General features: G+C 36.1%; 1 protein-coding gene across 2 annotated transcripts in view; it reads left to right on the forward strand.

Annotated features, from left to right (window-relative positions):
• The window catches only part of INTU (inturned planar cell polarity protein), a 73,944-nt gene extending 58,713 nt beyond the window's left edge, over positions 1 to 15,231 (forward strand). Inside the window, exons 12-16 of one of the 2 annotated variants that reach the window (XM_045799020.2) lie at positions 220 to 702; positions 2,133 to 2,230; positions 5,739 to 5,928; positions 9,077 to 9,234; positions 12,166 to 15,231. In XM_045799020.2, coding sequence (XP_045654976.2) covers positions 220 to 702; positions 2,133 to 2,230; positions 5,739 to 5,928; positions 9,077 to 9,234; positions 12,166 to 12,277 — 1,041 coding nt within the window. In that variant the 3' untranslated portion in view covers positions 12,278 to 15,231. The remainder of the gene's footprint in view (positions 1 to 219; positions 703 to 2,132; positions 2,231 to 5,738; positions 5,929 to 9,076; positions 9,235 to 12,165) is intronic. The other variant, XM_045799021.2, reaches the window with a different exon arrangement.
• The last annotated feature ends 1,139 nt before the right edge of the window (positions 15,232 to 16,370 follow it).

The following is a 16,370-nucleotide window of genomic DNA, read 5'->3' on the forward strand; positions in this document are numbered from 1 at the left end:
GGTAGTTGATGGTATACGAGGAGAAGGCAGTATGAATGAAGATCTGTTTTCAAGGATGATCAAGAAGCATTGAGAATAGTTAACAAAGAAAGGGAGGCAGGAGTTTTTAATAATCATATGATTATGTCATATGTTTTTAGTACTCATAAATTTATACATGCACGCTACATATAAACATTTTCAGGTAGCTAAACCAATTTTACTATCTTTTTCTTATAGAAGCATTATATGTTGTGTGTGCTGTTAGAAGCTGGAGGCTGTGCATCCAAAGCTATTGGGAATCCCGGCCCAGACTGTATCTATGTGGATCAGGTCAAAACAACCCTTCAGCAACTGGAGGGAATAGATTGTCGCATCAGTGAACAACTAACATCTTCTCCAAGCCCCTGTTTGTCTTGTGCTGACTGGTTCCTTACTGGATCACATGAAAAATTAGATAGTTTGACAACCTCACCTATCCTCAGTAGGCTACCAGGTACTTCCAAGGTAGTAACCTCTCCAACATGCAGAAGAATTCTTTTTGGTGACTATTCCTTAAAGACACGTAAGCCCAGTCCTTCCCGAAGCAGTGGAGGAGCTGACAATGGCTGTGAAGGTGGAGAACGTGTTGGCCTGAGCCCCCACACTACACCGGATGCCTTATGGAAACAAAGAGAATCTCAGGGCTCTGATGGTTCAGAAGAAAGTGGGGCCTTGCTTAAGGTGTGTGTTCATTCAAGTGTGTGCATTCTGGAAGCTAAGCTGTCTTTCCAGTTCTTATTTTATAAATGCAAGAAAGTTTTTAATGGCAAATCATTCTTCATTTGAACTCGTGGTTCTTTTGGTTACTATTGGCAAGCCAGTGATTTAGAACCAAAAAGAGAAAGAAATATCAAGTAATAAAATAGTAGCATCCAGATCAGCTGCTTGACACTACTTACAAGTAGGGAAATTGCTTAATCCTGCTTTCCCTGTTCATCTCCTTCTGTATTCACAGTGTTAACCGAAAACGTCTTAGTTGTGGGGGATTTTAGAGGGCTGATCTGACTAAATAACCAATAAAATATTCAGCAGAAACAGAAAGAAAATCAGAAACTTATATATAAATATATAAATGTAAAATGTATATACATATAAGTATATAAATGTAAAATGTATATATAAGTATGTATGTGTAAATATTTGTGTGTGTATGTGTCACTCCATAGGTTTTTATAGGGGTTTTTTGTTTTATTTTGTTTTGTTTTTATCTGCATCTGTGATGGTCTGGTCTCCATACTCAAGAATTTAAAATGTGATTATGAAGCAAAGAGAATGTTCATTTTTCAGATTGTTTTTTTCATTTTTCCATGTAATTTCTCCATGAAAATACCATGCATAATGTATCCAAAGGGTCATCAAAGTAATCACTCTGGGGGATCTTATACTTATTCTAATGATGCTTCTCTTTCAAAACATTTTTGAAACTGTCATTTGGGTTGAGGGAGGTAATGCCAGACAAGGCAGGAAGAAGGAGGAACCTGAGAAGGGGAACAAATAAGATATGAGATTCTGTGTATCATGGCATAAATAGCCATAGATTCCATCTTCTAATTCTAAACAATACAGCACTCTTGGAGCCCTAAGTGGGTGTATTTAGGAAGTACATTCTTACCATATTCATTATCCCAGTCAGTGAAATTGGTAGGAGACATAATTTAGGAGTTAATAGATTTAAAGAGCCATGAATAGCTTCTAAGAGAAATTGAATTAATTTCTGTGATTGAACCATTCAACAAATTTGATTGAACACCTACTCTGTGCCAGGGGCCATGCTACATAGAGAAGATACAAAGATGGATAAGACACAGCGCATGCCTTTGGGAAGCACAAAGTCTAGAGAGGGAGACAAGTACATATACATATAAAATGTAACAAAACTCGATAATGGCTCTGGTAGGTTTTCAGCAAGAACTATCACGTCCTAAGACATGGCCGTGAGATCACTGTTGGAAAGGATAAGCCAAGAGGTACAGATTAGCATCAAAAATATTTAAAGGAAACATTGCAAAATAGTAAGTAGTTCTCTAAGAAGGATTTTCGGTTTTTACACTATTTCTGCTGTTTGATTCCATTGTTAGATACAAATTGATCTACTTAATTGTATTTTTCAGGTCACTAAAAAGAAGGCTGCTCTTCCAAATCCATTTCATTTGGGGAACTTGAAAAAGGACCTTTCAGAAAAAGAACTGGAAATATATAACACAATGAAGTAAGAAACTTCCTTATAATATTCTTTTTCACTTAAATGTCATGCCTTTGAGAAAATTTTACAATTAGAAAGTACAAATCCATACCATATAGAGATTTAATTAAAAAATGTAGTTATGATATATCTTAACATTATTAAAGGTAGTGTTTATGCTAATTCACTGATGATGTTCATTACACGTATAGGGAACATGTACTCCTATTACAGAAGATTAAAAAAACAGTAATGTTTCAAAATTTGAAAGCCCCCCTTTATCTCTTTTCCACAGGTAACCTCCCTTTGGTATGTCTAATTTTTAAATTACAGTATTTACTATTTTTAGACTTTGGTGGATTCTGTGGTCTGCTGCCCAGATACTCCATAGCCCAGAGTACTCCTTCCCAGTATTGGGGGTGGTGGGATAACGAGTATTAAGTACTCACAACTAAGTCTCTCCCTGGCCTTGCTTTGTTTGGAAGTTTCTTGACTCAGCCAAGATTACAGTATCTCCCTGGGAATCGCCCACATCTAGTAACTAATAGATAGTGAGTACAAAGACTTGACAACTCTAAAAGGCCATCCAAGCTGAGACTATCTGCTGACCTTTGTTTTGACTGCAGTGTGGTTCAGCTTCTCCTTTGCTCAATCCTGCTTCCTTCACGCCTCCCTCCACAGGTGTTGTTCCCCAAAGTTCTTTCTCCCTAATAAACTTGCTCACTGCATGTCTTTCAGAGTCTCTCATTTGAGGAAAGAGATGAAACCTCAAACTTACATTAAGTAGGGAATTCTAAAGTAAAAGGAACTGAGTGAGAGGAGCATTTTCAGCAACTTAAATTGTTTATAGTTATTAAAATATAGAATGTTACATATTCACTTCCTGTGTAGCTATTATGTGGTGACAAGCAGATCTGTCTGAGCTTTACATGATGTTTAATTATATCATGTGGGGTCAATTAGTGTGTAACAAACTCAGTTGCACACTTATTTGAACAAGCAGACATGTACGAATAGAAATCACACAAAAAAGTTCGGCACTATGACTTCCTTAATCATTGAAACATTTTAAAATAAGTTCAAATATATATGTCACAGAGTTGTCAGAAACAGCTTTTTTTTCCGGAAGTTAAGGCAAAAACAAGGTAACTTGTCTAAGGTGTTAAATTTATTATTTAATGCCTTCAAATATCATGGTTAATTTTTTAATAGTTAAAAATGTTTTTTAAGCAAATCTAAATCAAACCTTTTCTGGAGCTTTGCGGCACCACCCAAAACCCTAGTCTCCCATTTAACAAAAACTACTGCTCTGAAATTTTATTACCCCCACATCTTATTTTTTTATATGTATGTTATTTTTGGCCTTATCTCTAGTAAAAGGAAAGTAAAAGCCAAGTTCAGTGGCTTAAACATAAATACATTTCTGATGTCAATCATAGTCTATTTATTTAAAAAGATGCTACTGATACATATTTATTTTCTTTATTGACATGGAAAGATGTTCATACTATGTTGTTAATTTTAAAAGTGAGACATAAACCGGTATATATTATCCTAATTTGTATGTACATATTTTTGTAAAATAAAAACATATAACATGTTAAAAATAATAGTACCCACAAAACAGTTCATTTAGTGACCGAATCCTGTCTAATCTACGTTCTCATAATTCTTTAATCCATTTAACCCTTACTGTTCCTACCGTAGATCAGGCTCCCATTCTCTAACATGGTTTGACTACAGTAGTCTCCCAACTCCCAACCTACCCTGAATCCATTTTCTGCTGCAGGAATGACCTTTCCAAAGAATAAATCTGTCTTAATCTGTACTTTTACATATATTGTGTCTTTCCAATGAGTAATTGCTTATTTGATGATTTGTAAACTTCCGGTGTATACACTGAGATAATATACTCTGAGTTTATGATTTTCAGGAGCTGGTTTTGCTCATTGTGTTGTGGGTTTTTTTCATTTTTTGTTTTTTTGGTTTTTTGTTTTTGAGAGAAAGTTAAAAAAAGAAAACAAAAATGTTCATTCTAAACCTCCCTAAAAAGAAATCTTATTAATAGCTCTTTTTAAAGAATCATTTCTGTTCTGTACGTTTTCTTGAATTTGAAGTCCTCTGGATTAAAATGTGTTTTAAATTATTTTCCTTTTTGAATAATAGTAATTCCTTTTATCTTGATAAATATTTGAGTTTTTATTAATTGAAAAATATCAGCCACCAGTTGTTAATGAGCCAGTTACCTTCTGGAAAAGTATGAGAAAAATTTGTAGATGATCTCCTTCCCTGTCTAACCCTGGTCTCAAAGGAGAACCAGGCCTTAAGTCACTAATAAGGAGAAATTATTCTGATCATACAGCCTAATTAACAGTTTAACAGGAGTTTAACTAGCATGGATGATGGAGGCAGTCTCTAGGGTAAGAGCTGAAATACGCATTTTCTTTGCCCCTGTGCTTAAGGCTTCGGCGGAAAAAATCAGAGGGATTTCTTTTAAATAGATATTAGAATTAGAATGGGGGCAGCTTGAGTGTTTGAGATGCAAATGGATTGTTGTCATATGTTTAACGATTGCCAATCAGAAGTCATCAATGGAGAGGAAAAAGCAAGGTTTAGTGGAAGAAGCTTCAGAGTTAGCTAAACTCTGCCGCTTAGCTGTGTGACCTCAGTCAAGCAAGTTAATCTGAGATCTCTGACGATTGATTCCCTCATGGTTAAAATGAGGGTAGTAATACTATTGAACATCTCACAGGGTCATTATTGAGAATTAAGATCAAGGTATGTTAAAGCATTACCCTAGCACATAGAGGGCAGTCCGTATATGATAACTATTATTATTTTGTTGTTGCTGTTATTGTTGTTCTTTAGTTCTTCTTATCACTGGTAGAAATAAGCAGTATTTATAGATTGTGCTGGCCTGTCTGAGACCTAAATAAGGGAAGAAAAGATGGAGAAGAAGAATAGAGAAATGAAAATAGTAAGAGAACATGGAAGGGAAGGAAGACTGTAATGATGAATAGTAGAATACAAAGAATTGCCATAATATTCCAGAATGTTGACCTGCTTTGCAGTTAGTAATAATAATCTTATTTTTCTTCAGGATCATCAGTTTGACTGTTAGGCTACTAATTTAAATGTGCTTATTTTGTTGGAAGATGTTCTTGTATGTGGTCAACTCTACGCTGATACCTTATTTATGACTTGTAGGTATCTGGGCCAGCTAGGAGCTGAGTTATTTATTACCAACCATGGAAAAAGCAGGATTTAGCCAATTTGGGTTGTTTAGCAAAGTTATCTGCAGTTGGTGTATATTTATCCTTACATACCATGTGATAATTGCCTGTATTAAGAAATTGATAACTCTAACCTGTACTCTAGTTAAGGAGGAAATGGGACTTAAATGTTTGACCTAGTTTCCCTGCCCTCATTACACTCCTGATATCATATTAGAGATAAAAGCTTGTCTACACCATTCAAAGTGAAGCAGTATGTTTAAGTTTACTTAAATATCTTTTCTTTTTTTCTTCTTTTCAAGGTTGACATCTGGTCCTGAGAACACACTTTTCCACTATGTTGCCTTAGAAACTGTGCAAGGGATCTTTATTACTCCTACCCATGAAGAGGTGGCACAGCTAAGTGGCTCTATCCACCCTCAACTAATAAAAAATTTCCATCAGTGTTGTCTCTCCATTCGTGCAATTTTCCAACAGACATTGGTAGAAGAGGTATAAATACAGTTTTGTCAGTTTTGTTTCCAGATTTCTAAATATTGTCTCTAAAAGCTCTTTAATCAGTATGTCCAACAATGACAGTTTTTCTTTAAATTTTTTTTAGCAGTTCAATCCAGCTAGAGCATACAATCTAACTTGAGTGCCAAAAGGATTATACTCACAATATTTAACTTAAAAGCTTTGTTTCATAATACTGATTTTGATTTCCTGGAATGCTATTCCAGAAAATGATGGATCTGTGTTTTTCTATAGCAAAGTAGAATATGGGCAGTTTATGGTGTAAATTAGCCTCCATGTTTGATATCTATGAGTCAGCCATTACTTGGACAGTAGTATCTACCAGTTGTTAAGTCTGATAATTCTTTAAGTGTTCTGTCAGTAAGATAAGGTATTTTGTAAATAATAGGGTAAATAGACACAATACTGTTGCAAATGTTTTTAGCCACTTAGTTCATTTCTTGCTTGCTTGCTTTTTAATCCAGGATGAAGTTGCATTTAATATTGTACCTCTGGTTAGTAGTAATGTTGTATATAATTTAAAAATCAATTAGATTATCTTAATGGCAGGGAAAAGTATGTGTTGATTTCTTGAAAAGCATAAACATGCAGACGTTTACTTGTCAGTGGTCAAACATCAGACAGCCAAAACCAAAAAAAACAAAACCCCTCTCTGAAGATGACTGTAATGTTTATAGCAATATGTGTGTTAAGAATGCTAAAATTGTGAAGAACTTGGGTTTAAAGGTAGAAGAACATTGGGCTGGGAATAAGGAATCCTGGACTGAACCTCGACTCTTCCTATTTCCTCAGCTATAAAGTAAGTGGGCTGAATAATATCTTAGAACTCATTCAGCAATAAAAATCTGTGTCTTGTAGGATTATTTTTTTTTCTTTTCTTTTTATTTTTTGAGAGAGTGTGCTCGCAAGCAGGTGGAGGGGCATTGGGAGAGGGAGAGAGGATCCCAAGCAGGCTCCATGCTCAGTGTGGAACCTGACGCAGGGGTAGATCTCACCACCCTTAGATCATGACCTGAGCCAAAATCAAGAATCAGGCACTTAACTGACAGAGCCACCCAGGCTCCCCTTACAGGATTTCTTCTTTGAGCCCTCAGAAATTGGTATTCAGCAAAATGTTATGTCTAACCATATATCTCTATGTGCTTTGTGGTCTTATGCTCCTCCTTTCCTTTTAAAATAACTGATAGATTCTATAAGGGAATCTTTCATTAATAGTTTAGTAGTAGTAATGTAATTATTCAGTAATAGTAACGTAAATTAGCCTTTCCCATATTATTGAACTATTGAGGTATCCACTAAGGACCAGACACTACTGTGATGCTGGGAATATAGCAGTGAACAGAGTCCCTTTCTTCATGAAGCTACTACCAGTGGGAGAGTCTGCATTGTGTGAATGGAGGTCTGGGTTCTTGGATTCCCCCATGAAAGACTTACGTGAGGATCCGTGCTTAAATAAAAAAGCCAGAAGGAAGGTAGCAGGCATAAAGCAGTTTTTTAAGGACGGTACACTCTCAAAGTAAGAGAGCGGGCAGGCCCAGAGATGGCAACTGCACCAGGGTTAAGGGTATCTTTTCTTTTTATATTTGCATAGGTTATGGGTCACAGCTGGGACAGTCTCCCACTGCCGTGGTTTCCAGTCATCTAAGGAACTCCTAGTTAGGAGTAGGTCCTACTCCCAACTACTGGCCCTACATGGTTCTTGACAGAACTGTCATGGTCATTTTCCCCCATGGAGGGGAGAGGGTTGAAACCACAATGTAAATATATTATAATGAAGCTATTGGTTACCCTGGGGCAGTGGTTGAAGAGGAAAGCACACTTCTCCACCTGTGGCTCGTGGTCTGTCAGCCCGGAGCTGTTGGAAGCCTTAATGTAGGCCAGGATGTTAAAAGTCACCAAGTCGGGATGTTGTGCCCTCAGGCTTCTAATGTATCACCTATTTATCACCACCTTTGCCTCCAGCCAATGTCTAACTACCTGGGTACTCTATCAAGCCTATGTTCTATCGGGGAAGACTAATGAACTGGCTAGTACTATAATATGTCTGGTAGGTAAGTTTCAAGAGGAATAATAAGATAGGATAATATTGGAACAGGGACCTGAATGAAGCAAGGAAGCACATTAAGTGGCAGTCTGGAGGCAGGGCTTCCAGACAGGAAAGCAAATTCAACTGCAAAGCACAGAAGTGTGACTGAGAATGCCGCAGCCAGCGGGAGGAGAGTGCTAGGAGTTGAGGTGGCGAAAGTTGGCAGGGCCAGATACCACGTGGCCTGATAGATTTAAAGATTGGGGGTTTGTTCTGAAGTAGATGGGAAGCTCTTGGGACGGTTCTGAGCAGAGGAAGGACAGGATCCTACATTTTTGAAAGGATCACTCAGGCTACGACTGTGTGAAGAACAACCTCTGTAGGGTAGCGAGGGTGGAGGCAGGGACCAGTTAGGAGGCTGTGGAAATTCTCAGAGCAAAAAATGATAGTGGCTTCTGGGTTCTAGATATATTTTGGAGGGTGAGCAAAAAGGATTTGTTGATGGATTAGATAAGGATTTTGAGAGAGAGAAAAGAATCAAGGATCACTCCACCAAGTTTTAGCCTGAGCCTACAAAAAGTCTTTTTATTCCAAATGAGTCATTGTTTTGCTAGTAGTTTAATCAATGGGTAATTTAGAGAGTATGCATGAAAGGAAGAGTCAATACTGTTTTAAGTATATGTGTTTTAATTTTATTACAAAATCATCTATGAATTTAGTAACCTACTCATTAGTAATTATTTGTTAAGCACCTCCTATGTACCAGGCCTTGCTGCTTCAAAACATACAAAGATGAATATAATCTATTGGAGAAGACAGACCTATAAAACTGCTAATATAATTAACGTAAATACTAATAATATAGGGCTATGAACAAAATGTTTTCCGGGAGATTTCAAGGACGCTTTATCCATGAAGTCTCTTTTAGGAGGTGATATTTAAACTAAGTATGGGAAGAATAGAAATTTTCCCAGTTAAGAAGAGTGTCATTCCAGGCACTTAAGTATTAGGATCAGCCAATTCAAATCTGTATGTGAAAACACTTTAAAGTAACAGTATTAATACCAATTAAAACTAATAATACATATTAATTTACAGAAAAAGAAAGCACTAAATCGTGGGGATCATTCAGGTTCTACAAATTGTGTATCTTCTCTTAACCCTGTGAAAGAACATGGTGTGCTGTTTGAATGCTCACCTGAAAAGTGGACGGATCAGAGAAAAGCACCACCAGTTATGGCTTACTGGGTAGTGGGGTAAGTGGGAAAAAAAAGTATTTGAAAGTGAAGTAAAATGTTAGAAAAGTGAAAGAAAAGTAAACGAGATAAGCATTTTAATTAGGCATGGAATTATTAATCTAACTACAATGTATATTTTAAGGCTTTTATTTATTTATTTAAGTAATCTCTACCCACAATGTGGAGCTTGAACTTATGACCCCGAGATCAAGAGTTGCATGCTCGTCCAACTGAGCCAGCCAGGAGCCCCTCTAACTACTACAATATTTTAATACATTTTAGAATTTTGTCTTATTTACTAAGTATCTCCTTTAAATTCTTCTCAAGTCTTTCTCTTCTTACTTTTTCTTTTTTTTATTTATTTTTAAAGTCACGTATAATTAACATACAGTGTTATAATAGTGTCAGTTATACAATATAATGATTCCGCAATTCTATATATTACTCAGTGCTCATCATGATAAGTGCACGCCTTAATCCCCATCACATATTTCGCCCATCCCCCCACCCACTTCCCCTCTGGTAACCACCAGTTTGTTCTCTGTATTTAAGAGTCTAGTTTTTGGTTTGTCTCTTTTTCTTTGTTTGTTTTGCTTCTTAATGTCTACATGTGAGTGAAATCATATGGTATTTGGCTTTCTCTGACTGGCAAGGCTTTTTCTATTAAAATACAAAGCTGATTCAGTTACCTTATAAAATTATGGTAGTAATACACTAAAAGACAACGATTACACAAATTTACTGCTATTGCCTTCCTTCCATCTCTCCTTCCTTCTTTTCTTCCCTTTCTCTTTACCCCTTCCTTCTTCCCTCCACTCCCACCCACCAACTACAAGATCCTGCCTGACCTAGCCCTTGCCCACTTCTTTCCATCTTTTATCATTCCTTCTCCATCCACTGTGCACAGCCACATTGGCATCCATTGAATCTTCTTCCTGCAATTCCTTCTGTGTGAAATGTTCTGCCTCTTAACCTTTGTATGTCTGGCTCCTTGATATTCAGATCAGTGCTACCCTCAAAAAGAGAATCCAGGATCTCAGTTGTTATTTATTTTCTTGTTTGTTTATGGTCTTTCTCCCCTTCACTTGAAAGTTAGCTGTATGAGGTCAGGAATGTATCTGGCTTATCCACCACTGGCAACTGCAACAGCAGCTGGCACATAGTCACTTGATAAATATGTAACAATTTAGTAAATGGAGTTGTGGTGGGAGGGTAGTATGGCAAACACAAAGATGAAGTCATAGTCATTGCATCAACAGTCTTAAACCCCCCCGAAGAAATATGAAATATGCTCAAATATATATGATAGAGAGTTTTTTTTAGAGAGAATAAATTAGTTGATACAACCAAATGCCACGGGACTTCTGAGGAAGGGGCAGAAATCTACATTGGGATTACAAAAAAAAAGCGTATAGATTCCCTTCGATCTAGTTCGAAAATGAATTCGATTTGGATAGAACATTCTAGGAAAAGAATGGGATGAACAAAACTGAAAAAAAGGAAATCATAAGGCATAGCAGTTGAGTAGACTGATTTGCCAGGATGATAAGGGAGTGATATATGTGAAGATAAAATGAAAGATCAGGCTGGAAAGCTAAGTTAGGACCACTGCAGAGAGCCTTCAATTTCTGACTGAGGAATTTAATTTTGAGTGAAATGTTGAGGCACAGAAGGTTCTTTGAATTGGGGTAAAGAATTGGTGGAGGAAGGGACACAGAGTTAAGTGAGACCAGTGTTGCTAGACGCCTACCATGCAGTACTGAACTATAGGACAAGCATTATCCAAAGCAGTAATCTTGTGTGTTAGTCCAATAGATTTAGAATCACCTGAGTCACTTGTTAAAATCAGAAATGCCTATGGCCCACCCCAGACCTACTAACAGAATCTAGGGTAGTGGGACTCTGTGTTTTTAGTAAGCGCCTTGTGATTGTGATGTGTAACCAACCAAGCTTGGGAGGGTCATCAGCATAAGCTCAACTCAGTGTAGTGTGATCAGAGATGTGCTATTACAAGATTAAGCTAGGAGCAGCGAAGGGTCTGTGGTGTGGACACAGAGGAAATAAAGATAAAAACAGTTAGGGATACATGCAGGTGTATAGTGGAGCCTGAACCGCATTCATGACAATTGGACTAGAAAGAATCGAGGTATTGAATTATGATGATGCAGATCTATATCAGATAGAGAAATTTAAGGAAGTCAGACAAAATATCCCTGATTTAAATTGTCTGATTTATGTATACTAGTGTTGACTAAATATATAAAAATTTTAACTCTTTAAAAAATCAAAGTTTCAGTGGTATTTCCAATTCAATACTGTCTGCAAAAAGAGCAATCATAAAATGTTGTATTGTTGTTGTTGGTTTTTTTTTTTTTTTAAGATTTTACTTATTTGTTTGAGAGAGATAGAGATAGCGACAGAGAGCATGAGCAGGGAGGAGAGGGAGAAGCAGGCTCCCCCATAAGCAGGGAGCCCAATGCAGGACTCAATCCCGGGACCCTAGGATCATGACCTGAGCAGAAAGCAGACACTTACCCAACTGAGCCACCCAGGCACCCTCACATATAATGTTTTAATAATAATTGACATTTAGAAAGTAAATGGTAATGTTTAATAGCTATTGTACTTAATGATGGTAACACAGTTAGCTTTATTGAAATAATAATGACTAAATTTATTATTTTGAAACTGAGGTATATGGTAATATATATTGATAAAATAGGCTTTTTAGACTCTGGAAAAATAAAAATAATTTACCTAAGGCATATATTATTTACTTAAAAATAAATCTAGCTGTATTTCCCTCTACTATAGATTTAGATTGGTGGTTTTTAATTCACTGTGAATCCTGTCAGAAACTAAAATAAAATGAATTGAAAGGTTGGAGTTTTTTCCCTTTGATTTTTGTTTTTTGAATTTCTGAAATGAGTGTGTTCTTTTCCTCTACAGGAGACTCTTTCTTCATCCCAAACTTCAAGAACTTTATGTCTGTTTTCATGATTCAGTCACAGAAATTGCCATAGAAATGGCTTTTAAATTGTTCTTTGGATTAACCTTGTAGCTGTGCTTTCTTGATGCACAGCAGCTGTGCACGGAACATTGCGCGGTGTTGGAACTGCTGAAACCCACACACAAGAAGATAAGGGTTAGCTTCTTTTAACTGTTCAATTTTGAACATAATATTGTTAAATATTGAGATGATACGCTCTTGGATTTGATGCACTAAATCTTATGCAGTGAGACTTTTGAAAAGATAATCAAAATATGAAGAAGGGATTTTTAATTTATTTCCATTTTGGTATATAATGTTAATTTATTGACTAGTTTGAAATAATGTGAAATGTTTTATATAAAATTAATAGAGGACATATTTATCTTGAAATTCATAATTCATAAACTGTGTATTGTTCTCAAGATGATATCCGGTAAAAGAATCACAAAATCAGGAGGGTGTGACCAGGTCCTGTAACTAATTAGTGCTGGGACCATGAGCAAGTTTTTGTACCTCTCTGAGTTCAGAATTTTCATTACAAGTGAGATGACTGTATTGAGACTTCTAAAGTCCCTCTTAAGTAAAATGTACGTACAGGTTTTTTTTCTTCTTGCCTACTGCTCGGTACCTAAATTTATAATGTCCAAGTACTGATTCCTTATTAGATCAAATACTTTTCTTTAGTTTAACTGTTTTAATAAATACCTCACCATGGGGTAGAAGAACTGAGGAATGAAGATTAAACTTATTTTTCTATTTATTTGATTTTCTTTACTCTTTCAGGTCAGCTCTATTTTGACTAGGATATAGTTTTTAAACTATTTATGCATAAACTTTTATTATTTTTCTTCTAGTGAAATATATTCAGGTCTGCACACATATTTTATATAGTTCATGAATTTAAGGACAACTATACGTAAATCTTTTCTAAAAACCTAATCGTGTTAAAAACACTGAAAAAGTTGGGTTAAAGAAATCCTGTGGTGACTTCTTCTGTTAAAATACTAACTTTTGCCTTATAAATATGGTTTATTATGTATTGGGTTTTCCCAAAGGAAGGTATCTTAATGAACAATAGTTTACTTGACCTTTAGTAGAGAGTGAACTAATGGGGTTAGAATTTTCTCTGGCTGTGAGAATTTGGTGGATTGAGAAGGAAGGAAAAACGTAACAAATACTGCATTTTTAATTAACATTTGCCGAGTGGATCCTCCTGAAGTCTCAGATGCCCCCGAGACTACAATACTGGGTTTTTTCTCCTTCAGGACTTAAGCTTTGGAAGGCGAATTATGCCAGCACATCTAAAGTCAGTCTCTATTGCCCGCCCCCCCCCCCCAGCACCTGCAACATGAGCCCTCCAGGTTAGAACTAACTGTAAAACACAGTGGGTGCACCGTTTGAAACATTTGGTCTTAGAAGAAGCAGTGTTACCTCTATATAATCAGTTCAAGAGATTTTCACCCAGGTATTTAAAATGCGAACCACTGTATTTGTCCTGTTAGTAATTTGTGGGCCTTAAATTTAACATTTAAATCAGAGCAAGAAACTTTGGTTCTTGAAATGTACAAAATGTCTTGAAATATCCTCCTCCCCTTAATATTGGTCAGAATGGTAGACTTTTAACCACTGCCTTAGCTCTGCTTGTGTACCTATATGGGTAATAAGGTACTTTGTTTAAAAGTATTTATTAAATGTCTTAAATTTCTTAATATGTCCCCCAAAACACCATGAGCTATTTCCGTACTGAGATTTATTAATAAATGTAGCTATTAGTCACCTCAGATTTTCAAACAGACTGAACTGAAACCTGGGGTTTTATTATAGGGGACTTTTTTGTTTCATTTACTGAAATTTTGGTCTTTTGAACTACTTTCCTGGTGTCAAAGCATCTTCAGACCACCATTCAATAACAAAAATAAAAAGACAAAATAGACTACTTATCTTAGAGGAAAATCATTTGCTGTATTGTAGATGTATACTATAATGTCCATGTTGCAGAGAAATGGCATTTTTTTGAGACATTGCATTTTTAAGAAATAAAACCAAACATCATGGTTGTCATCTCTAAATGGATATTGAAGTAAGCATTGTAATTAAACCTCGCTGCCCATTTTTCCAAATATGTTCAGATTCACATCTGAAAGATCAATTTAATTATTGGCCAATGAGTGCCTACCTGTCACTTTATTAAACAAAAGGGGACAACATGACAGTGCAGATACCCCAGAGGTGTGCTTTGGCTGATAACATTCTTAAGTTGAATTTTATTAGCATTCTACACATATTCCCTTTTACCGGACTATTAATGCAAAAGATTATAGAACTATCATTTTTGGAAATACCAAGTACTGTTTTATCACCATCATATATCTTTTAGTCCCCCAAAATTACATTATAGATTCTACACCTTCCTCCCTTTTCCCTCCCTCCCCTTTCTTTAGTGTTCTCTTGTTTCTTTTTGTCAGGTTTGAGAACTGTACTTAGCAAGGGAGAGTTTCTTATTTGTGCCAAGGAACTGTTGATGATGATGCGTACTGTCGAGATAGTAAATTTGCAGTGGCTGCTTTTTTAATATTTCTGACACAAATGGGAAAAGTCGTGAAACCAGTTTACTAGGTTTGTCTGCTTTGAACATTCTTGAAAATAATATTGTGAATAATTGTTGTCCCTATAAGTTCCCTCTAAATAGTGCCTGGCACATATTATGTGTTCTGAAAGTGTTAGCTACTCCTACTACTACCATTTATTATTATTAAATGTCCATTGGCTAAAAACCAAGGTGTCAGCTAAATCGTACCTGCTACTGTACAAAATGTTGGAAAGAAGCTGAGAAAAAATATTCAGCACTAAACACTTTTGAGAACAAGGATGTATACTTTGGATATTTTAAAATATATTATTAAATGTTACTAAAACTTTATACACTAAACTGTGTGAAAATAATTTAATTTTGTAGAGTTGTGTTTCTATATTCTATATAATTGAAGCTATTTTTATATTGATAGTCTTTAATAAAGACGGTTTGGAGGTTAATTTGTAGTTGTGTTGTCTTTTCATGCTTTCATCCAACAAATAATTGACTTTCTACTCTGTGCCAAGCACTGTTCTGGAAGCCGGGGATAGAGCAGTGAACAAAACAGCTAAAAATTCCTGCCTTCATGGACCTGATGTTCCCGTGGGAGAGGCAGGCCACAAATAAGACAAGTAAAATATATTGATAAAAGCTAAGAGGGAAAAAAAAGTGAAGGCAGAAAATGGGATATGAAGTGTGAGAAATAAGGTGGCCAGGAAAAGGGTTGCTGAAATGACTCTAGACCTGAACTAAGAAAACTAACCATGCTGATTTCTAAGGAAAGCAGAGTGAACAACCCAAAGGCCCTGAGACTCTGTACTTCTAATATCAACATGTAAATCACCAGAACTCTTTTTGTTCCCTAAATCAGTAAATAAAATGCAATGTGGCTAAACATTTTCAGCTCAGTGTATTGAAAAGAGCTGATTCATAGCTCTTAAGGTAAAAAAAAAAAAAAAAAAAGCTACATTTCTAAGTACTTTTGCTGTCTTCTATGAATGAATATATGTCAGAAATAAGCTTGAGGATATCATAAAGCAATATGCTATAAACATTGTCAACTATATAGTCAGAAGGGGTTGGGGGGGAAAGGGAGGCAAGAAAGGAAGAGAAAATCTCCCTGGAGAGCAACAGAACACTTGCTTTTTCTGTCTGAGATGTCCATGATCCCTGTGACCAGAGATGTTCCTTTGACCTCTTTTGGCACCTTAAAAAGAGTCTTGCCTGGAGCGTGACTCAAGTATTCCCCCAGTCCCCTTAAATTTCTCCCTGTATGCTTGTTAATACTTCAAATTCCCTTAAAGGAGACTGCAGCCTTTCATTATTCATATTTTTGCAGATAAAACATCAATCACTTCTTGAATTTGCAGTGGATTTCACAAAGGATTTTGAAGTCCGTGCAATGAGAAGACTTTAAATCTTTTAAGTCTAAAATAATGATTAATGCAATTGCTTCAGAAAGATTAATCTGGCAACAGCATGTAAAATGGAGAGAGATTTAGCTGAAAAACCAGTTAAGAGTCAAATAAGCTGCTATGGAAAGGAAGATAGCACTAAACATGGTACCAGTAGGACTTGCTAACTGGTTTT

This window comes from Ursus americanus, chromosome 13, assembly GCF_024610735.1.
Source record: "Ursus americanus isolate L20-20 chromosome 13, mUrsAme1.1.p, whole genome shotgun sequence".
NCBI classification, from domain to species: Eukaryota; Metazoa; Chordata; class Mammalia; order Carnivora; family Ursidae; genus Ursus; species Ursus americanus.